This window comes from Rattus rattus, chromosome 16, assembly GCF_011064425.1.
Source record: "Rattus rattus isolate New Zealand chromosome 16, Rrattus_CSIRO_v1, whole genome shotgun sequence".
NCBI classification, from domain to species: Eukaryota; Metazoa; Chordata; class Mammalia; order Rodentia; family Muridae; genus Rattus; species Rattus rattus.
The window spans coordinates 28,802,959-28,824,952 of NC_046169.1; the positions used below are offsets into that span (position 1 = coordinate 28,802,959).

At 54.6% G+C, this 21,994-nt stretch overlaps 1 protein-coding gene across 1 annotated transcript in view; it reads left to right on the forward strand.

Moving 5' to 3' along the window:
* Ncor2 (nuclear receptor corepressor 2) overlaps window positions 1-21,994 on the forward strand; it is a 108,319-nt gene that overhangs the window by 6,433 nt on the left and 79,892 nt on the right. Inside the window, exons 4-7 of the mRNA XM_032887252.1 lie at window positions 8,127-8,306; window positions 12,395-12,508; window positions 16,039-16,095; window positions 20,655-20,707. Of these exons, the coding sequence (XP_032743143.1) occupies window positions 8,127-8,306; window positions 12,395-12,508; window positions 16,039-16,095; window positions 20,655-20,707 (404 nt within the window). The remainder of the gene's footprint in view (window positions 1-8,126; window positions 8,307-12,394; window positions 12,509-16,038; window positions 16,096-20,654; window positions 20,708-21,994) is intronic.

Consider the following 21,994-nt stretch of genomic DNA (forward strand, 5'->3'; position numbering starts at 1 on the left):
AGGGTTCTGCAAAGCCTTGGATCAGAAGGTTGGAGACTGATGGGACAAGATCAGCCCCCGTGACCATGTTAGCACATTCTGTGTGCCCCGTGGGGGCTGGGCTGCATAGGTGACAGCTTGTGTGGAACAATGGCTTGGGACTCCTCAGGCTTCATGTAGGAGCCAGAGCTGGCCCATGTTTGAGCAAGTGTCAGGAAAGGGACTCTGGAGTCCCTAGAGATGAGATAAGGTGGGTGGGATAGTGTCTGGCATGTCAGGGCCTGGAGTTGAGGGCCTCAGGCAGACCTCTGGACAGACCTGCTGCAGCCCAGGTCTAAGTGGCTCCTTGGGTGCCAGATGGGCGGGATGGGTCTACATCTGTAGCCATGTGGGCTTGAGGATCCCCAGAGCAGCGGGTGGCCAAGCCCTGTCCCCAGGGAGGCTGTCTACAAGGGAGCTTAATTCCATGGGTTCCCACACCCTGGTGTTAGAGGAGGAACTCTGGGCCTTGTCCATGCTAGACTAGCCCTCTACCACCAAGCCGAATCTTTAAATCTCTTTTAATGTATATATATATACATACATACATACACACACACACACACACACACACACACACACACACACACACACACATATGTATGTATGTATGTATACATATATTACTTTTCCAAATATGGTCTTGCTAAATTGATCAGCCAGCCTTGAATGTACTCTGTAGCCTGCCTGGGCAGGCCTTGAAGTCATAACTTTGCCTAAGCCTTGCATATATTCCGCACAGCTCCTATGACAGCCTGTCACCCTGAGGCAGGCTTACTCTAAGCCTTCTGTCTGTTCTCCAGTCCTGACTCTGTTCCAGCTGTGCTGCTCAGGCTCGGGCCTCTCTGAGCCCTGCTTGTTCTGTGTTAGTCAGTAGTAGACCAACCGACCCGAAGTGACCCAGGCTATCTGGATAGGGGGTTTGGCTGTGAACCTTGCACGCACGCACACCTTCAGGCTCGACCAGGTGACAGAATCAGACTCCAGTCTCCATGGGGAGTAAAGACGCTGGCATGGCTTCTGGAATGTTCTTGGCGGGTTAGAGCTATAGGAGTCCAGCCCATTCCCAGTGTGGTCTGTTCAGCTGCTGTGACCTCTGTCAGATAATTGAAGGCAGGTGTCTGGATGTCAGGGGATACATGGCCTTGCTTCCCTGACACTGATTGGGGTATCCTCATTCCCTGCCCCAGACCATCCCCGGGAGAGGTCAGTTCCAGACGGACACTTCACCCCCCTCTGGCAGCTCTCTCTCCTCTGCTGCTCCAGTCTCCCGCCCCTTTCTCGTCTACCTACTTAGCCCATGATCCTGCACCCATATCCTGCCATAGAGATGCCGGGTCTAGTCACTGCCTACCCTATGTCAGCCCCAGTGGCCCCAGGTCACCATCACTCACCTGGACTGTGGCAGTGGCCTCTCATATTCCCTCCCTCTGTTCCTTCACCACTGGGTCATGCGGGGGCAGGCAAGGTCTTGCCTCCGTCCCAAACCTCCTTTTCTCAGGTATGAAGGTCTAGATCCTTTTCAAGTGCTTGGTTATTAGGTCCGGTGTGACCGAGCACTGATGTCATCTCTCCATACCCTGTGTATCTTTGTGACTTCTTAAACCTGGCCTGGCCCCTCCCTAGGCCCTGACACTGCTGGTGTGCACCTGGTTGCCCTCTGTTCCCTCAGAGGCTTTCTGGACTCAAGGCAGTGGGTACCCAAGGCTGTCTGGGAGCCCCTGGTGGGATGGCCTGAAGTCTTGGCAGGGAACTCTGCTGACCACACTGGGTCTGGACTTGGGACAGGTGGCCTCTGAGCTGTCCTGCACTGCTGGGTGACCTGCTTCCTCTGTCTTCTCTTCTCCAGCATCGTGTTATTCCTTCCTCCCCACCACCCCCTTTGCCCTGTGTTCATCCCTCTTTCCCTCTCCTGCCATCCCTCTGCTTGATCTTCTTCCAGCTCCATTATCTTTGTCCCTTTGTCCCCACCCCTTCCCCCAGCTGCCCATTCCGGTCACCATCCAGCTTCCCTGCTGTTGTCATATATCTCCCAACAGCTGCCCAATCCATCCATCCATCCATCCATCCATCCATCCTTCCATCCTTCCTCATCTGTTCATTTGTCTATCCATCTGTTTGTACTGTCTGTCTATCCCCCACCCCACTCCTGGGTCCTGTGACTGGTGCACAGGATGGCCATTCATTTCTTGGGTGGCCGGGGACAACTCTCTCTGTGTGTTCAGTCTAGGCGCCTGCCATGCCTTCAGTGCTGTCAGGAACCTGAGTGTGATGTCTGATCACGGTATGGGGACAGGGACTAGGCTTGAGATGGGGAGTGCCCACTCAGGACAGTGGGGTGGGGTTTTCCCCATGCCTGTACTGCAAGTGGGTGAGTCAAGCATCCCCAGGCCAGGTGGGGGCCACTACAGGGTGGCCAGCAATGAGGAGGCATAACCAGGAAGGCCACAGGATGATAGGCTAATACCAAGCGTGTGCTTGCAGAGTCTGTCACATGCCAGGGTCTTCCCAGCACTGTGGCACCAACCTAGGGTGTCCCTGTTTGGAGCTTGGGCTGAGAGCTAAAAGTGGGGGATGGGGTTCAGGTAGGCAACTCCTTCGGGAGACTCTTCCTTGCCCTAGATCCTCAGTTATCCCTGAGGCCCTCTCCCTGCTTCGTAGAAGGCAGGAGGGGCTGTGCATGGTGAGTCTTCATCAAGGGGTAGCAGATGAGTGTCTCAGGACCAGCTCTGGTCTGGGTTTTGTATCCCCATAGGAACCTGTCAGCCTCTGCTGTCACTAGATGCTTGCCAGAGTGTCCCAGTTCTATTTAGCCTGTGGCTTTTCTGATGGTTTTGCCTCACATTCACCAGTGAGGCCACCTGTGGCTCACACCGGTGGCTCAGGTGTTCCTGGCACCCTGTCTCAATCAGGGGTTGCCATCAAAAGCAACTTGGGGAGGAAAGGGTTTATTTGGTATTCAGACCCACGTCACTGTTCATTAAGGAAGGAAGTCAGGACAGGAACTCAAGCAGGGCAGGAACCTGGAGTCAGGACCTGAAACAGAGGCCATGGATGAGTGCCACTTTCTGGCTTGCTCAGTTCTTACAGAGCTGAGGAGCACCAGCCCAGGGGTGGTACCACCCATAATGGGCTGGGTCCTCACCTATCAATCACTAACTAAGGAAGTGCTGTACACGCAGGCTTGCCCACACCTTGATCTTATGGAGGCATTTTCTCCATCGAGGTGTCTTCTTCTCAGATGACTGTAGCTTAAGTTGGTAATAAAATTAGCCAGCCCAACCGATCCCTTGTCCACTTGACACAAACACATCACTGTTAAGCCACAGCCTTTCCTCCCTTGTTCTTCCCTAAGACGACACATTAATAAAGACATCACAATAGAAAAGTTTACAAGCTGAAAAAAACCTTACAGATTCAAACCCTAAAAGTTGTCTTCTTAAAAATGTCAGTCTTAAAATCCCAAATCTCTACAGAACTCTCAAATTTCTTTCTTTCTTTCTTTTTAAGTTTACAGTCTCTCAACTGTGGTCTCCTATAAAATCACAAATGAGTTAAACACTTTCTTACCTCAAGAGGGAAGAACCAGGGCACAGTCACAGTCGGAGGAAAATCCAAACTCTAGTGTAAATCAGTGTGGGATGCGCTCGTGATCTCTGGGCTCCAGAGGGCCGGTTGTCTAGGTTCTGCTGGTGTCCTTGGTGGTCATCCTATGGTACCTAGCATTTCCAAAACACTGGGGTCTTCTGCTGCAGCCGGGCTACACTTTCACCAATAGCTTCTCTTGGGCTCTCTTTGTGGTGCCAAGTCTGTTTCTTAGCATGACCCCTCCGTTTCTGGGCCTTCCAACTGCAGCAACTTCACCAATAGCCTCTCCTCACCTCTCACAACGCACGATCCCAGCTTCCTGCCTTCACGACCATTTCACGTCTTTAAAACCAACACCTCCTGGGTGACTCTTACATTACCAAGTTTGACTTGAGGGCAAGGTATGACGCTGGCTGCCTCTGGACCATAGCATCAGTGTGCTGGCTGTCAGGAAAGGCTTCTTAGAAGATCTCACCTCAGTGATGCAGGTTTGTTCTTAGTCCCTGCTGATGTCTCTCACCTCCAGCCGACCAGCATCCATTGTCCCAGTAAAGCAAAGGTTTTACTTCAGAGGCGCTGGTCTCATTAAATCATGGCTGACTCTTCAGTCCCGGCTAAAGAGACCAGACACCACAGTCTTAATTCAAAATAGGAAATATGCAACTGGCCTGGTAGACTTAATGCAGCTCTCAGAATTCCCTCGGGAACTCCACCAGCCAGGCCTCTGTCATTTCTGTTCCTCTCCACATTGTTTTCTGCCACGTTTCCGCAGAATAACTCACCGGACTTTAAACACTCGGTGGCTTTTCTTGTCCAAAATTCTGAAATCCTTTCAAAAATCCTCCCCAAAACAATACGGTCAGGCCTGTCCCAGCACCGTCTCAGTATTCTGGTACCCATATCTGTCATAGGTAGGGTTATTTGTGCTGTGACAAACCACCAGGACCAGAGTAACTTGAGGAAAGAGTTTATTTGGCTTACACGTCCAATCACTGTTCATCATTGAAAGAGTCCGGACAGGAACAGAGCAGGAAGCTGGAGGCAGGAGCCAATGCAGAAGCCGTGGAGGGGCGCTGCTCAGTGACTTGCTCCCCGTGGCTTGCAGAGTCTGCTTGCTTATGGAACCCGGGACCAGCAGCCCAGGGAAGGCCCCGCCCACAAATGAACTAGACAGTCTCTCTCCCATCAGTCCCCAAGTAAGAAAATGCTCTACAGACTTGCCGGCAGCCTGATCTTAGGGAGGCTTTTCCTCAGTCAAGGTTCGTTCCTCAGATGACTACAACTTGCCTCAAGTTGACAGAAAGCTAACCAGCACACACATCTTTAGGGTCGCTGCCTTGTTTTCTCTGTTTCTCGTGCTGTTTCTGCTTGATCGTGCGGTTCTGTTTCTGACCGTCTGTCCCCCACTGTCTCTGCCTCTCGCCTTCCCACCATCTGTCCCTCTTTCCCCTGCCTGGGCCCTGTCTGGGCTGGAGCCAGGCTCCGGGGGGACTGGGTGGGTGAGGAGAGAATGTACACAGCTCCGAGCAACTGCGGTTTGTGGGGGGGAATCCAGCTGGAGGCAGGAGCAGGGGTTTTGGGGGGAGTTTCTGGCCCCCTAACATTTGGCAGTGCCTTCGCTGTCCATTGAGCTTTGTTTTGGGGGACTTTGGTATGTCGCTGAGGAACCTTCTCTCCAAGGTCCTTGGGTGGTTGGGGCCTGGGACCCCTGCTTAAGCACAGACCCTGAACTCAGGCGTCTCTCGTGAAATTCAGGTTCGATAGCTTCTGGCTGAGCTCAGCCCTGGTGGCTGACATCACCGTGGCCCACGCTGCTTCTTGGAGTGCTTGAAAGACAGCATGTGTGACTCTGGGCACCCCAACCCTTACCCCGCACGGGTCCAAGACCCACAGAGAGCAAGTTCCCCAACTCTGGCTCTCCCGATCCAGACACCTCTGCTGTCCCCCTTGCTCTGGCTGGAGCCTGTCGCTTGGCTGTGGGCCACAGGCCTCTGGTGGAACGGGAAGCGATTAGCTTCAGGTTCCCATTCCCAGGCCTTCTGTGACAGGTCTTTATGTCAGAAGTAGACAGTCTTACGCTGCCTTGACGCTTTCTGCCTAGTCAGCGAACCGCAGAGAGTGACTGACTAGTCAGCTGGAGTGAGTCTATCTGACTGACTGATGGACAGATGGACAGGCGGATGACAGGCAGATGGACGGATGCGTATCTCACTGGCTAAGAGAGTCTGGGGAGGGACTGGTTTCTGCTTGGGCTTAGGGTTCATCTGTCTTCAGGCTTTGGGGCTTACAGAGGGGGTCACCTGCAAGCAGAGCCGCCTGCCACTTCACTGTCTCTCCACCATTGGCTTACCTCGCTGTCTGTGAAGGCAGTAGCAGGACGGTCTGGAGTCAGGGTGTCAGCCCCTGGAAAGTTTCTCCATCTGTGAGGGAGCCATATGTACGGCTTCCCCTGGCCCTGCAGTCTGTTGTGGTGGGTGGATTCTCTCTGTCTGGGTGTTCCATGGCCTTTGTTCTTGTGCCTTGTTACGTGGGAGCATGTGTATCTATCTGAAAGGGAACCTGCTGTGTGGAGGAGTCTGGGTTGGGTCATCTTATGCCTGGTCCCAAGGGTGAACCGCCATGAAAGCCTGATCTAGCTGGTCCAGGAAGTGGGGCTCAGCCACATGGAGTGGCTGGTGTGGCCAGCTGCAGTTTCTGTGCTGTCCCAGACTTGGGGATGGAGCCTTCTTTAGGTGGCATGGCTTTGGGGCCCATGGTGGACTGCAAGAAGTTTGGTCCATAGTTTCAGGTTGCCTGGTCCTGCAGTCTGTCTCTCTCTTCTGCTTTTGGGGAACATAGCAGAGGGAAGCGATATGATCTCTGGGCCGAGAAGACCGTCCTAGGTGCCACCTTCGGTTTTGAGATGGGTATTGAGAGCTTCCTGGAGAATTCTGTTGGGAGGAGAGCCTGAAGTCCCCAGTGTGCCGAGTTCCTCTGTCCTTATATTTTAAATGACAACATGAGGCCGGGGGCAAAGTCCAGGGCTGAGAGCCGACAGGGGTAGGGAAGGGGACAGCGAAGGGGACGAATGGGAGTTGTAGTCTCTTCCCATCGCAAGGGTAATGGGGGTGGGAGTAGGTGGGGCACCTGGCTGCCCAGGCTACAGTTGTTCCCAGGAATAAAGCATCCTGTGTCCTTAGAGTGCAGCTGTGTGGGGGCGGGGAGCAGCCGCCCGACTCTGCCTGGCCACTTCTGCCAGCAGCTGCTGTCTTGGCCCAGAGGGAGACAGGGTGGGGCTGACCTAGCTGGGAGCCAGGGTAGGGACGGACCTTTCTTGACTGCACTATTCAGTGATAACAGTGTGTCAGACAGACAGACTCTTTGCATGCACCGAGGCTCACAAGCCACTGTGGAGGTGAAACTACTCCTGTGTCTCTCCCCGTTGTACAGATAGGGATACTGAGGCTGACGGCACCTCCGTGCGCCTTCTGTGGTCACAGAACTGGGTGTTGCAGAGCAGGGCTGGGATCGGAGCCCAGGGCCATCTAGATGAGAACTGGGTTGTTTTCCTAACCTCTTTGTTCCCGGAGCATCCCTGCGCAGCCTGGGTGGTCCCTGACTGGCCAGACAACAGAGGGAACCGTGGAGCAGCCAGGTGCAGGGCCATGCGGGAGACAGATGGGCAGCCTCAGGGAAGAGCAGCCACCGAAGCTGACAAATGCCCATCAGTGAGAAGGAGCCATGTGTGGTGGTGCAGAACTGACATCCCCGTATGTGGGAGGCGGAGGCAGGAGGATCAGAAGTTCAAGGACACCCTGGGCAGCGTAGGGAGAGATGGCTCGCACTAGGATCACTGTGGAGATCTGGTTCCCAGTATCCACATGGCTTATAACTGTCTTAACCCCAGTTCCAGGGGTTCTGACCCCTTCTTTTGACCTCTAAAGGGACCCGGCGTGCATGTGGTGCCAGATACATGTGTGTAGGCAAGACACTCATAAAATAAGTCCTTAAAAGGTTGAAGGTAACAGATGGCCTGGGCAGTCGGTCTGTGGTCGAGCGCTCGCTTAGTGTGCATAAAGGTTTCATCGCTTCGCTCTGCAAAAACAGAACAAAAACGAGGCCCGGTGACCCCGCTGGCTTCTGTGTGTTGTGACAGGTGTGCTTTCTGAAGAGCTGACTGCTCTCCTTCAGGGCCTGCAGCCTGCTTCCCTAAGCCATCCTGCACATGTGGAGGGCACATGTGGCTGCACTGGGGGCCCGGGGGCACTGTGGGAGTCTTATTTCTGTTTCCAGGGAATAGGAGAGGTGTAGCCAGGAGGAGGCAGTAAGGGCTGTCAATACTCAGCCGCCCGGAATTTTGTCTTCCGAGAACACAGCCATGGGAAAGAGTGGCCAGGGCCAGGCAGGATCCACATGTAGCACTGTGACTGTGGGAGTGCTCAGGGTAGGAAGTCGGTATACTGCGGCCTGAAGTCATGGCTGGAAAACAAGTGCCCAGCTAACTTGGGTGACCACACTCTCTCTGCTCTCTTCATCCCCAGGACCGCAGCCTGGCAGGCAAGCTGGAGCCCGTGTCACCTCCCAGCCCACCACACGCTGACCCTGAGCTAGAGCTGACGCCATCTCGGCTGTCCAAGGAGGAGCTGATCCAGAACATGGACCGTGTGGACCGTGAGATCACCATGGTGGAGCAGCAGATCTCCAAGCTGAAGAAGAAGCAGGTGAGTAGTGAGGATGGGAGGGGCTCCAGTGAGCGGGCAGGAGCCCCGCCCAGCATCCTCGGGTGCCCGGGACCATGCGGTCTCCTGTTTTTTAAATACGTCTTGCTTCTGGAAGCCTCTGGGCTGGGCACATCAGGTCCATGCATCTGTACTTCCAACAGAGAGTCCAGAGTGTTGGGGGACCAAGGCTTTCTGAGCGAGGCACTGAGCTGCCTGGGACAGAGAAAGAGCCATAGGCTGTTCTTGCATGAGAAGCTGAATGGGGAGCTGGAAGCTGGACAATGGGGCTTCCAAGATGGTGACCCAGAATCCCAGAGTGAGGCTGGGCCCTGGTGCCGTTAGATTGGCCATACCAGACCAGTGGAGAACATCTTCGGTCCTCCAGGCCTGGCTTGGGGACTGGGCTGGAGCCACGGTTACATTCATGGATGTTGATTAATTCTGGAGACCAAGTGACTTGAGCTGTTGTTATTAGTTTTTTTTGTTTGTTTTTTTTTTTTTTTTAAAGATTTATTTATTTATTATAGATGAGTACACTGTAGCTGTCTTCAGACGCCCCAGAACAGGGCGTCAGATTCCATTACAGATGGTTGTGAGCCACCATGTGGTTGCTGGGATTTGAACTCAGGACCTCTGGAAGAGCAGTCGGTGCTCTTAACCACTGAGCCATCTCTCCAGCCCCCTGTTGTTATTAGTTTTGTTTTGCTTTTTTTTTTCTTCTTCTTTCTTATCCTAAATTGCTTTTGGAATGGTATCTTAAAAAGAATGTTTTTTATATCCGTACACATGCGCGCCAAGACGCTCCAAACGCACGACGCGACGCACGCACGCGCACGCACGCACGCACGCACGCACGCACGAGTTAAAGAGATGATTCAGTGGTTAAGGGCATGTGTTATTCTTGCAGAGTACCAAGGTTCAATTCCCAGCACCCACATCTGGCAACTTACAACTGCTTGTTACTCCAGCTCCAGGGGCTGCCCCTGACCTCAGGCACATGGGCATATATAGACGTACACACACACACGTACATGATGTAAATGCGTAATAAAAATATTTTAAGAAAATAAAAATATACTTAGTCACTTGTGTATGTGCATGTGGACGCTAGAATACAGTTTGTGGGAGTTGGTTCTCTCTTTCCATCTTGTGCTTGTCAGCTTGTGGTGAGTTAACCTCTCCCCCCACCCCCTTCTTTTTTTGAGGCAGGGTTTCTCTGTGTAGCCCTGGTTGTCCTGGCACTCAACTCTGTAGACCAGGCTGGCTTCGAAGTCACAAAGATCTGCCTGCCTCCGCCTCCTGAGTTGTGGGACTAAAAATGTGTGTTGTTCCTACCTTGGTCAGCACCCCTTCTTTTAGAAGGGGACATGGGGGAAAACAGGGTCTTTCAGGCCCTGGTTGGCCTGAAACTCACTAACAGGCTGGCTTCGAACTCACAGAGATTGCTTCTGACCTTCATTTGAGTTGAGTGCTGGGATTAAAGGAAGCACCACCATGCCTGCCCCACCCACTTACATTTATAAGTGCTGCGCGTGCGTGCGTGTTCGTTCAGGTACCTCGAGGCCCTAACAGGGCTTCAGACATCTTGGAGCTAGAATTACAGGTCGTTGTGAGCTGAGTTCAGTGCTGAGAACTGAACTCAGGGCCTTTGCAAGAGCAATACACACTGATAACCACTGACCAGTCTCTCTGTACATGCCCCTTGGCCCCAAACTAAAATTCCCAAGCATAAATGAATCATTTTAAAGTTTACAGTTAACTGGCAATGGGCTCTCACTTCCTCCTTTGTCCTGACAGACGCAGAGCCATTTAGCAATATCCCATCTTCCAGCCCAGTGTTCCCGCTGTGACAGTCTGTGGTGCTACTTTCTGGATAACACACACACACACACACACACACACACACACACACACACACACACACACACACACGCCTTTCGTGTCTCTGCCTTGTGCGTTCAGCATAAGGAGTTTCGGGTTCGCAGAGCATGGTTGAGCCTCTTTATGGAAGAGTGCTGGTCTACCGTGTGGCTATAGCTTGAATGACTGTTTCTGCTTGTCCAGCAGCTCGCCCACTCACTGCTCATGAGGGCTTCAGTTCTTCCAGGCCCTCACTGGTGGTGTTTCCAGACTGTACTGGCCTGGGACTGTGTAGTGTGTGATCAAGGGCTGGGTGAAGCCAGGCTCCTCACAGCCCTGCGCTCACCGGGACTGTTGTGCGGTGTCTTTTTAGATCTTCCAATCACTTTTATGGGTATGTGATGTCACTGCCAGGTCACACTGAGGAGGTAGCCGAGGGTCAGAGAGGCGCAGTGACTCTGGGACCCTGAGGGAGGGAAAGTCTGACTTCAGGCCAAGAGCTGTGCTGTCTAGTCAGGGCAGTAGCCATTGGTTGGTTCTCCGGGGGAGGGTCTTCACCCTCCCAGCTTCTTAGGGTTCCTGGTTTTTGTTTCTTTGTTTTTGTTTTGTTTTTTGGCTGGTCTGTGAGAGCTGCCACCAGGGGTCACTGCAGGACCAAGGCCCTCAATGCTGCCTGTTCTTGTCTCATCTTCTCCCTGTTTGGGGCCGTGAGAATCTGCTCCCATGTGACTGAACATGCTAGCTGTATGTCCATAGTCAGCAGAGCACTCATGGCGCCCTCTGCAGGTCACCGTGGGCATTGGCTTCCCGTGGAGCCTGAGCCGAGTCTTGAATCTTTTGGTCTTCGCTTCTGACTTTGGGGTAAAGCGGACACCAGCAGCAGCAAGAAGGGATGCTACATATGAGGAAATGGACCAGGGGTCCAGTGTGAAGACATGGGCATGTCCTGCCTCCACGGCTACCGGTGGTGGTGGTGGTGGTGGTGGTAGTAGAGTGATGATAGTGATGTTGGTGATGGTGATCGTTGAGATGGTAAAATCTATGTGACGGTGATGGAGGTGGTGAGGATGATGGTGGAGGTGGTGAGGATGGTGATGGAGGTGGTGATGGGCATGAGGGTGGTGGTGAGGATGCTGATGATGCTGATAGATCTGATGGTGATGGAGGTGGTGGAAGTGCTGATTGGTGATGAGGATGGTGGTGGGGTGAGGGTGGTGTTTTTTTTTTTCCTTTTTTTTTCGGAGCTGGGGACCAAACCCAGGGCCTTGTGCTTCCTAGGCAAGCGCTCTACCACTGAGCTAAATCCCCAACCCCCCAAGGGTGGTGTTTTAAGGATGCCGCTGATAGTAATGGTGGGAATGATGTTGATGATTCGTGTCCGTGGTGGTAGGATGACAATGGTAGTGGCGGCAGCGGTGTTCATGATAGTAATGACGGTGATGGGTGGTGGTGACAGTGTTGGTGGCCATGGTGGCCGGTGGAATCGATCCTGATGGTGGTGATTATGCACTGCTGTTGTGGATGTGGTGCCAGCGGTGATGGTTGTAGCTGTGATAATGGCGATGGTGATGGGGTTGATCGTGGTGATCGTGATGCTGAAGGCGATTGTGATTCGATGCTGGTGGTGGTAGTGTGCTGGAAAGCTCTGTCTGGCGAGCCTTTCTGCCTCTCCCATCCCCCTCCACGTAGCTCCTGGTTTAGTCCTCAGTAGATTTAGGAACTCTTCGTTTCCAGGGGAGGAATAGGAAGGTCAGAGACACCGAGTAACTTCTCAACAGGCTGTGTTGTTGTCCGGGTCAGAAGTGTCAGACTCCAGGTTGAGGCCTTCGCCCTGTGCCTGCAGCCTCTCTGGGAGCCGTGAGCTTGTGGCGGCAGTGGTGGGTGAGAATGGCCGGTCCCTTGCACACGCAGTGCAGTCCCTCATCTGTGTGACCTCTAGCCCTTATTACAGCCCAGTCAGCTCCTTCACACAGATGAGAACTGAGGCCCTAGCAAGGAAGAGCCCCTCTTCCCCTCCTGCTCTGTCTCTGGAGCAGGATTTGAACCAAGAAAGCCTGGTCCAAGGTGGATACGCAACCACCAGGGAGCCCTGCCAAGGAGGGCACCAAGTGTCTGGGTGACTCATAGGAAATGGGGATCAGCCTGACTTCCTGTGTGTGGCTACGGGCAAGCGGGGAGCAGCGCCTCAGCTTCCGGCCTACACCGCTCACGCTGTCCCTTCCCTGCAGCAACAGTTGGAGGAGGAGGCCGCCAAGCCACCCGAGCCTGAGAAGCCGGTGTCGCCACCACCCATAGAATCAAAGCACCGCAGTCTGGTCCAGATCATCTACGACGAGAACCGGGTATGGCCTGCAGGAACAAACCACCTTGAACCACGAGTCCCTGCCACAGTGGAGGCTGGCGAGTGGGTGGGGAGGGCCCGTGAGCCATGCATGGCATAGGCGTCAGGCTGGAGGGGAGCGAGGGGGCCTGCTGTTCTCTGAGATGCACCATCACCTCGTATCTGCACGGCAGATCCAGTGGCACACTTGGTTTTACCTATATTAACACTGCCAGTTAGCTGCCTGGCCCGCCCTAGGAAGGTGTGCAATGGTGTTGCCATCTTACCCATGGAGAAACAGATCCAGGGATGGGCGTGCCGAGGTCACAGTTACCCAGCCAGGATGTGGTAGATGTGGGAATTTGAACTGGGCTCGTGAGTTGCAGGACCTGATTCTCAGCCTTGACCTCTGCTTCCACAGTCCCCCTCAAGCTTGTGAGCTGGGACAGCCAGGCACCTGGTGGGCGGGAGGGAAGTTCCCCTCTCTCCCCTCTCATTGGCTGATTCCATGAGGACCTTTGAGCTTCTGAGCCTTGACTGCTTGGATTCTCTGTATCTGAGAGTGAGAAACCAAAGCCCAGAGAGCCAAGGCTTGTGCCTCAGCTCCTTAGCAGGCTCCTTAGCTTAAGTAGGTGTTCTTTACTGCTAAGGAAGAGACTGGGGTTCAGGGAGGGCAGGGGGCCTGCCTGAGATTGCACAGCACGTTAGATTTGGGGCTGGGACTCAGAACCAAGATTAAACTTGCTCGACTGTGGTGGGAGGTGGTCTGAGAAGTGTGACTCTCTCCAGCTGCAGTGGACACATGTTCCCAAGGCTGCCTTCCGGCCACCCTGTGTTCAGCTGTCCCTCTTTAAGGGAGGTGCCTCTGCTCTTTCCCTCTAACCCCGAACCCTACCCCATCCCCCACATTTGTGCTGGCTAAGGCGTGTATCACAACCAGTTATAGTAGGTGCTTGGAGTTGGCAGGAGACCCGGAGATGTGTAGCACCCTTGTTTGTCCCTCTGCCTGCACTGAGCCTAGAGCCAGTTACCCGGCTTTCCTTGAGGAGTGACAGACCTAGTGTTCCCTGTCCTCGATAGGACTCGATTTTAATCCCCTTCCTTCCCGCCAAGAGGCAGGACAAGGGCTTGTCTCCATTGTTCCTGTCCTGGTTGTCAGGCTGCCCAAGGCCTTGTGCATCTGGAACACATCTGTCCTCAAGGCCAGAGAGTGGCTTTCCCACCTCCCGGGGAGTCTGTGGGCATCACCATTGTGGGCGCAGCTGAGGAGAAGTGTGTCACAGTCAGGGGAAGGGAGCTAGAATGGCTAAGAGGGGGCACTGCATGGGAGGGAGCCTAGCTTTGATCTTCAGAGCATGCTCTGCCTGTCACACCTTGTCACACATGGCTGTGCGTGTATGTGTGACCAGCGGAGGGGTTGGAGTGGGTCCATAGAGTCACCATGCGTTTACATGTCATACATTTATGTCTGCTTAGCACATGTGTGGCTACATGAGCACTGCCTGGACTCATGTGGACACATACGTGCACTCTGAGAGTTGATACAGACACTGGGATTTTACCTGTGACAGCAGGGCACTGTGCGGTATGTGGTGGTGGCCCCATCTGGCCCCAGGGTCTCTGGCTGTGTGACTCTGGATCCTGCAAAATGCCAGGGAACTCCTGACTTCCTGAATGTTCTCTGGGCATGATTCTGGTGGCCTCAGACAATGTTGTCCCTCTGGCTCTGGCTACCTCATCTACAGGGTCAGACCTTCAGATACCCGTGGGCTTATAGCCAGAGCTGGTCTGCTCTCCCTGATTGTGTGTCCCTGGGCCCTCTGACCTTTGTCTACAGATTGAAGCTGCCCTAGTAGAACTCCAGACTGCCCCGCTCAACTTTGGGCAAGGCTGCCTTAGCTCTAATGAGTATGTACCAGCATCTACAGCGGGCTGGCCTTGTTTCCACATACGGGTGACAGATCATAGTGTTTGGGAACCTGTTGTATGCCAGGGATGGAATTGGCATCGTGGCTATGTCTACTGTCTGCCAGTGTGTTGGGGAAGCTAGGGAGCCAGACTGCGAGGTGACCTGGGGTCAGGCTGTAGGTTCACAAAGAGCCCTGTGGTCCTGTCCTGGAGCAGGTGTGAGGGACTCAGTTAGGCCTGGGTGACAACACTGCTGCCTTGTCCTGTGGCTGGCAGGCACACTGGTCAGGTGAGGGTGGTCAAGGGGATTGGGGGAAGTTGAGACCTCTCTGGGGAGGAAGGTGGGTAGAGCCTGGCAGGGCAGCATGCCAGGGAAGAAGTGCAAGGAAGTGGCTGGACCTGTGGTGTCTGGGAGCAGCAGAGTCCACACAGCAAGGACCCAGCTGTCTTAGCTGGGGGATGGGCAGCTTCAGCTTCCAAGGTGGCAGAAGATGGTGAGGGAGGGAGTATGAGAGGGAGTGAGGCTGAGGCAGTCACTGAGGAAGTCACCCTTCTTAGGGTGTCCCCAGTCCTCAAGGAGGGACAGCAGACTTGTCCCTCAGCCCCTTCCAGCACATCCTTATACAAGCTAGTAGTGTGGTTTGCAGGGCACAGCGTCCTAGAAAACCCCCCCCCCCCCCAGATGCAAGGCTCTGCTCTAGCTGTAAGCACAGTTCCTGGTGGCCCCGCTGTGTTAAGTGCCACCCCTTTTGCCTAAGCACAGAGCTGGTGCTGATTCCCACAGAGCTGTCACACACACCAAGATCTCATAGCTGAGTCAATATTCCTGGCTCAGTCCCCATCTTATGCCCTGGCCACACCCTGAGGCTGCTGGTCTCAGGGTCTCAGCTCTGCACAGAAGAGCCAAGAGTGGACCTTAGCACTAGGCAGAAGTTGGTTTTCTTGCTAGCTTGAGACCTTCCCCATAATCCACCCCGCTGTCTGGTTCGGGTGGGTGGGTGGGTTGAGATTGTCTGCCCTCAGGTAGCTCTGCCGTGGTGCTCTCAGGTGAGGATGGTGACTGCAGTGGACCCATGAATTTTCTTGTCGGAATCTGCTTTCCGACATAGGGGTTCAGGCTCTGCTCCCCCCACAGTCCTAGTCCCTGTTCCCCTCTCCACTCCCTGCTTCCTGTGAATCGGCCCTGGTGGTCCCAGCCTGGGCAGCCAGCCAGCGGAGGCACAATGTCGTCTTCATGTGTTGGCCTGAGAGGAGAGATCAGCCTATTGAGGGGTGCTCCCACAGCCATGGGCCCTCTGCAGCACGCTTCTGTTTTCCTAATGAGGCCTGGTTCGTGAAGGGAAGGGATAGAGGCCAGAAATAGTCACACTATTGTGAGATGGGATCCTAGAAGGCTCCGGTGTCCCCTCCCGCCGCTCCGGCTCTGAGGTCAGCAGACACCAAGAGGCATCCAAGCCTGGCAGAAGACAGCCTGGTTAGCCATGGTCGGATCCTTAGCCAGCGCCAACCTGGGAGGGACTGAGGGCTCCTTGCAGGGTTGACTGGAGTCCTCCCTGCAGATGGGGCTCTACCTTCATTCCGGAGGTGCTGGGTCCTGCCTGCTCTGAATCCTCATTTAATTCCTTTCTTCTCTTTGCCCCACAGAAGAAAGCCGAAGCTGCACACCGCATCCTGGAAGGGCTGGGGCCCCAGGTGGAGCTGGTGAGCCAGGCTTGGCTGGGTGGGCTTGGCGGAGGTGGGGGCTGGGGGAGCGGAATAGAGCAATGGGGCGGGCAGCAGGTGTTGGGGGCAGTGGGAGGGGACAGGAGGAAGTCATCTACTGCCCAGCACTGTCCCCAAGGGGAGGCAGGAAGCAACACCTCCTGATAAGGCCACTGGCAGATAACTCTTGAGTAGCTGCTGGGCAGAGAGCATGCCCGTGCCTCTGAAGCCAGCACGCACGCACGCACGCACGCACGCACGCACGCAGGCACGCACGCACGCCACGTTAGCTCTGCATGAGAGTCCATCCACGGTTGGCGTCTCTAGACTCCCTTCTCTGAGCATGATGGCTGTGAACCCCTCAGAAGGACTCTGACTTCTCAGTGCTGCCGCCTGGGTCAGTGCCTGCCTGTGGGAGGAAGGGCGGCCATGACTCTAGTGATTGTTATCATTGTCCTGCTGGGCTCCAGTGTGTCACAGCTCGGTGGGGAAGCAGCCCCGCCTCAGGGGTCTGGAGTGGATGGGGCAGAAGCGCGCCTCACCCACCCAGGCCTGCTCTTGATGGTGTAGTGTTGGGTCGTGTCAGTCACAGGAGGCAGGTGTTGCTGGCCGTTGGTGCACAGGGTCTGGGGTGCGTGTGAGCTCCCTGGGTCTAGATGAGTCCTGGCCACTGTGTACTTGCTGAAGACTGTAGGGCGGGTACCTCCTGGCCAGGTCTGAGGTGTACCCTAGCACAGTCTTGTCCCTAAAGAACCTAGGGTAGAAGATGGGCACGGGGTTCCTCTGCTGCCTGTGGTAGGCTCTACAACCCCTTCCTGGGACCTGGGACCCGGGCAGGGCTGCTGTGCCGCCACTGGGTCTCTCTCGCTACACTAGTCACCAAGCTGTACCATCTGCTGCATAGTACTTCCTTCCAGATGTGTATGATACCGTGGCCTAAAGGAGCCCTGTGTCGCTGTTCTTGATCCTTCTGGCCATTTTCTCTGAATGGAGCCATGCAGTCCATGGCCTTTTGTTCTCTCTCGATGTTTCTGCCTCTCCCCTCCCCTCAGCATTGCTGTTTTAGGTTCTCCTACATGGAGACCTGTGTTGGTGCTTTATCCCTTTTCAGAGCTGCATCATATTCCATTGTTTCTGGACTGCGTTTTATCTTTCCATTTTCAGTTGATGACCCTAGGTGGCTTTTTCGCTTTTGTCAAGTGGGAATAAAGCCACACCACAAGAGTAGGGACAAACAGCATTCTCTGGAGTCTATGCCTGGGAGTAGAATTGCCATCTCCTGTGTTGGATTTTTTTTCTCCTGGACGTTCCTGGCTGGTATCTAAGGTGGCTGTGCTATTGGACATTCCCATTAGCGAGTGTCTTGCCTCTGTTTCCCCCTTCTGCCATCCTGTCCAGATTCAAGGTGTGCATGCGTGTGCGCAGGCATGGCGTGCATGCCGGGCCTATGACCTTTTTGCCCTTGGAGAGAAGGTAATGTCTGTTGCTGTTTGAGGAGCGCAGGGCAGCTGGTCCCTGGAGATGTTGGCATTGGAGGGAGCAAAGGACACAGAGCGGTACCCTGCTGATAGGCACTTGCTGTGTATGTCTTTGGGTGTTACCACCTTCCTCACTTTCTGGAAGAGGCTCTGAAGGGTAGTGCTCTGCCCAGCACCACACAGAGAGAGAAGTGTACCAGCCTGTTAGTGTGGCCAGGTCTTCACAGGGCCTTCTGTGTGTATGCACCTCCCTGGATACTGCTGATCTGGGCTTTGGTCATTGAGCCACCGTGGATTCTGGTGGTGCCATGATACAACACTTGAGCCAAAAGTAGCTTAGGGGAAGGAATGGGTTTATTTTAGCTTATATGTTAAATGTCCATCATTGAGGGAAGTAAGGGTGGGGACTCAGGCAGAAACTTGAAGCAGAAACCATGGAGGAACACTCCTGTTTTGCTTTCTCACAAGTTCATTCTTAGCTAGCTTCATCATACAACCCGGGACCACTTGCCTAGGGAATGGTGCTGCCCACAGTGGTTGGGCCCTTCTGCATCAATTAACAGTTAAGCCCTACCCCCGTCCCACCCCCCACAAAAAAGTTGGGGGGGGACCATGCCCCTAGGAAAGTTTTATCTTAGCCTTTTCTCTCAGGTGACCCCAGGTGGTGCCAGATTGACAGTGAAAGTATATAGGAAAGTCAGGGGTCTCCCCTCTTCAGTTACTGAGTACATCGGGAGCCTTGGCATAGTAATGACAAGGTAGTGACCAGTGACCATCTTGCCCTGTGTACCCCAGAGGGAGGTAGGAACTTCAGGGATTCTACCTTGGGAGCCTCCCGTGGCCCAGAGTGTCCCAGAAGGGCCCCGTGCTGGGCAGGGACCAGGCTGGCCAGGTGGGAGGCTGCACAGCTCTGAGTCACTTGCTTCCTTCCTGCTCTGAGGTGTCATTCTGAGAGCTCAGTGTCCCCATGGGCTGGGTTTGGTCACTGGCTTGCCGCCAGTCTGAAGGGCACCCACACCCACGGCTGTCAAGGGCTCCAGTTTGTGGCTGTAGCCATTTGTCTTAATGGAGAGGTCAGCCACACCCCCATTGCAGCAGGATGCAAGCCACCTGGTGTCCCTGAGCCTCCCCAGGATCAGCCCTCTGCTCCTGTCACGTGGCCTCGGGGTGTAACCCCAGTGCTGAGCCTAGGGGGCTCCCCCGAGAGGATACAGCTTCCTCCTTACTCCCCAGGAGGCAGGTTGAGGTCTGTGCCTTGCTGCCACCTTGGGTGTGGGTGTTCCCTTTGCCCTCCCAAGCTGGGAGCCTGTTTTGCTCACTGCCCCATGCTGGGGTCAGTGGATCCACCCCTTCCTGCCCCAGTAGGGTTGTTCGCCATCTTTGAAACCAAACAATGGCAAACTGTCAATACATCAGCACTGTTCTAGGCTGTTCCCATATCCTGCGAGGCGGGTCCTCTGCCCTGCACCCATTTTCTAGATGAGGAAATCCAGACTCACGTGTCACTGGAGCCCGAGTCCTTGAGCAATACCCATTCACATTGGCATTTGTTTTCATTGGCATCTGGGGAAACAAAGGATCGAGCGCAGCTGCCCTGGGTACCAGGAAAGGGCACCTTCATCTTCACAGGGCCCTGCATTCCTGAGACAAGGCCTTACAGCACTCTTCTGCAACGTTGGACCCCTCCTTCCACAGTTATGCAGCGAGTCTAGCTGCGGGTCCTCTCGTTGCCCTATGCAGTCCTCCCCATCTCTGCTAAGGATGCTGCCCCTGTTCAGGCTCTGAACCCACAGGAGGCGCTGGTCCACGGTCTCATAACAAGAAGATCAGTTAAGCCTGGCTGTGTCCTCCCCTGGTGCACCTTACCGTAAGGTGCAGAAACCGGTGTTTCCGATGCTGCAGGGGACCTGCCTTGTCTCTGAGCAGCAGGGGACCCGTTGGGGAAAGGAATCTGGCGTGGTTCCCACGCTGGTCCAGAGTTGTGTTTTCCCCTTGGATTCTGTGTGTGTGTCTAGTAACCCAGAGACCCAGGACATCACAAGGTTCTCCACGGCGGCGTGAGTGCGCAGGAAGGAAAGGGCACAGGGGGTGGGTGTGGGAGGCAGAGTCCTCCCACGGAGTCCTCGTGGGGTGGAGTTCAGGTCATGGGCACATTTGGCAACTGGCCTTAGTCTTCCCATCCGTGCAGCAGTAGCGACTGCCACATGAGTAACCACCCTGACAATGCATCAGATTCAAAGAAGCTAGACACCCGCCCCCTTGTCCCTGGAAGGCAGCAGAGGCCTCTGGGAAGTAGTGTGTGGGAGGATAAGGGCCACTGGTCTAGCCTCTGACCTGTGACGGGTCCCATGACTGCCCACTGCTCTTACCTCATTCTCCCATGTATGTGGACCTAGCTCATGAGTTCCCCGCTGAGGAAGCCTGTGGTGTCTTCAGCCCTAGCCCTAGGCTTGCTATTCCAGGGCAGACGTTTCTTAAATTTCTGTCTGCTGCCATCGTGGACGCTGTGTGCACACTTATGTCCATGTCTGAGACTCGTGGGCATCTGGAATCTCAGGCCAGCTTCCTCGGTCCAGAGCAGAGGCCTTGGTGGTCTCTTGTAGGCCACTGTGGGGAGGGGGGGTCACTTCTTGGCAGTCGTAACTGGACTCTTCAGAAGCTGTGTGACTGTGCCTGCCACCCGCTGCCCTCAGCTTCTTATTCTTGGTTTTTTTTGGTCTCTGTGGTCCAGGGAAAGATGCCTTGTTAGCACTAGGGCTGTAGGTTTCCATGGTGATCTAGATGCCAAGCCAACCCTAAGTGTTTTACAGATAAACTACATTGCTCAGGGTCGAGGCTAGGCCTGGTCCCTGCAGCTGAATCCTAGAGCCAGCTACAGCCTTTTCCTGGCCAGGTCCTGCTCCTCCCCGTGTTCTTGTCACACTCCCAGCCATATATCTGATTATTCAGCCAGTGGATAGCTACCAGTCAGTGCCAGGGCTGAGAGTGAGTGCTTGGTGTGGGTTCTGGCTGGTGACCCTAGCCCACCACACCCTGTCACCCGTCCCGTCCATCTCTGACATGATTCTTCTTCCTCTGCAGCCTCTGTACAACCAGCCGTCCGACACACGCCAGTACCATGAGAACATCAAAATGTGAGTCACTGCTATAGGGTACCAGCCCAGTCCTGGGGACCAGGAGACCAGTGGGAAGTCTGGGTGGGAAGTCCCCTGCTATAGCAAGCCCAGCTGGGCTCAGAACAGGCCTGGAGCAGCTTGGGTACAGAGGCTGGAGGCAGGAGGTCATGGTGTCGAGAAGAGAGAGGCTCTTAGCTCTGGTCTGCTGTGGTGCATACTTGGTGCCCAGGGCGGCTCAAAGCACTAAACCAGAGGTTTCATGAGCCATGCCCCAGTGATGGGTCATTTCCCGGGCGGAGGTTGGGAGGAGATAATGTCCCTTTGATGTCATACAGTGGGGTGACGCAGGGATGCCAGGCAGTTCTGGTGTCTGATGGCTGGTGTCCTTAAGCTGGAGGGGGTGTGTGGAATGACTGTAAGGTACTGGCTTCCTGGGATGTTTGAAAGGCAGTCCCTCCCATCAGTGGGCAGTGGAGGAAACATTTCTCATCACCTGGAAATCAAAAGGTGGGGAGCGGCCTGGAGCGCATGGTGGGATATTAGGTGTGGGGAGGAGGCCTGGAGGCAAGGGTCTTAGGGATCCAATTCTGAATGGTCCCACAATACTCTGGGAGGTGCACAGGTATTGGCTGGTGGCATTGGAGCATAGCTTGGTGAGCCCAGTAGGTGGTGACACAGTAATCTGGTTAGTGTCCTGCAAGCCAGTGTCCCTCTTGGTTCTCAAGTGTCACAGATACAGGAGACTTCTGTATGTATGGCTTTTGGAGTTGTGTGATGTCACATCCTGGCCACCTCCTGTGTCTCCTGGAATATCTAACCCTGAGGACCCTGTACTGGCCGTCAGTATTGGGTCCAGCTGCTGCCGTGGCTGTCTGTGTTGGCTGTGGTCCTCTCATTGGCCCGAGCCTGAGTCCTTCTGCTTGTCTCTGTGGGGCCTGCCCAGCTGGCCCTGGTCCCCATGGGGAGATGGGTTACAGAAGAGGGATGATGACAGTTCATTATAGGGGCTTGTCACAGTTGCTTGGGGAGAGGGTGTGGAGGGGGGAGTGCCACCAGGCCAGGCTACTGAGACATTGATTTACTTGTTTATTTGTTCATTGACTTGGTCACTCGGTCCCTCAGTTATTTTACTTGTTCATTCATTTATTCACTCACTCACTCACTCACTCACTCACTCACTCACTCGCTCGCTTGCTCGCTGGCCGATGTTGCCAGTCCTGTTCTCACCCCGTGGAATCAGGACAGTACCAAGGCTTATTCCGTGTTTGGGTTTTGACAAGCAGCAGAGAAGAGTGAGGGGTTCAG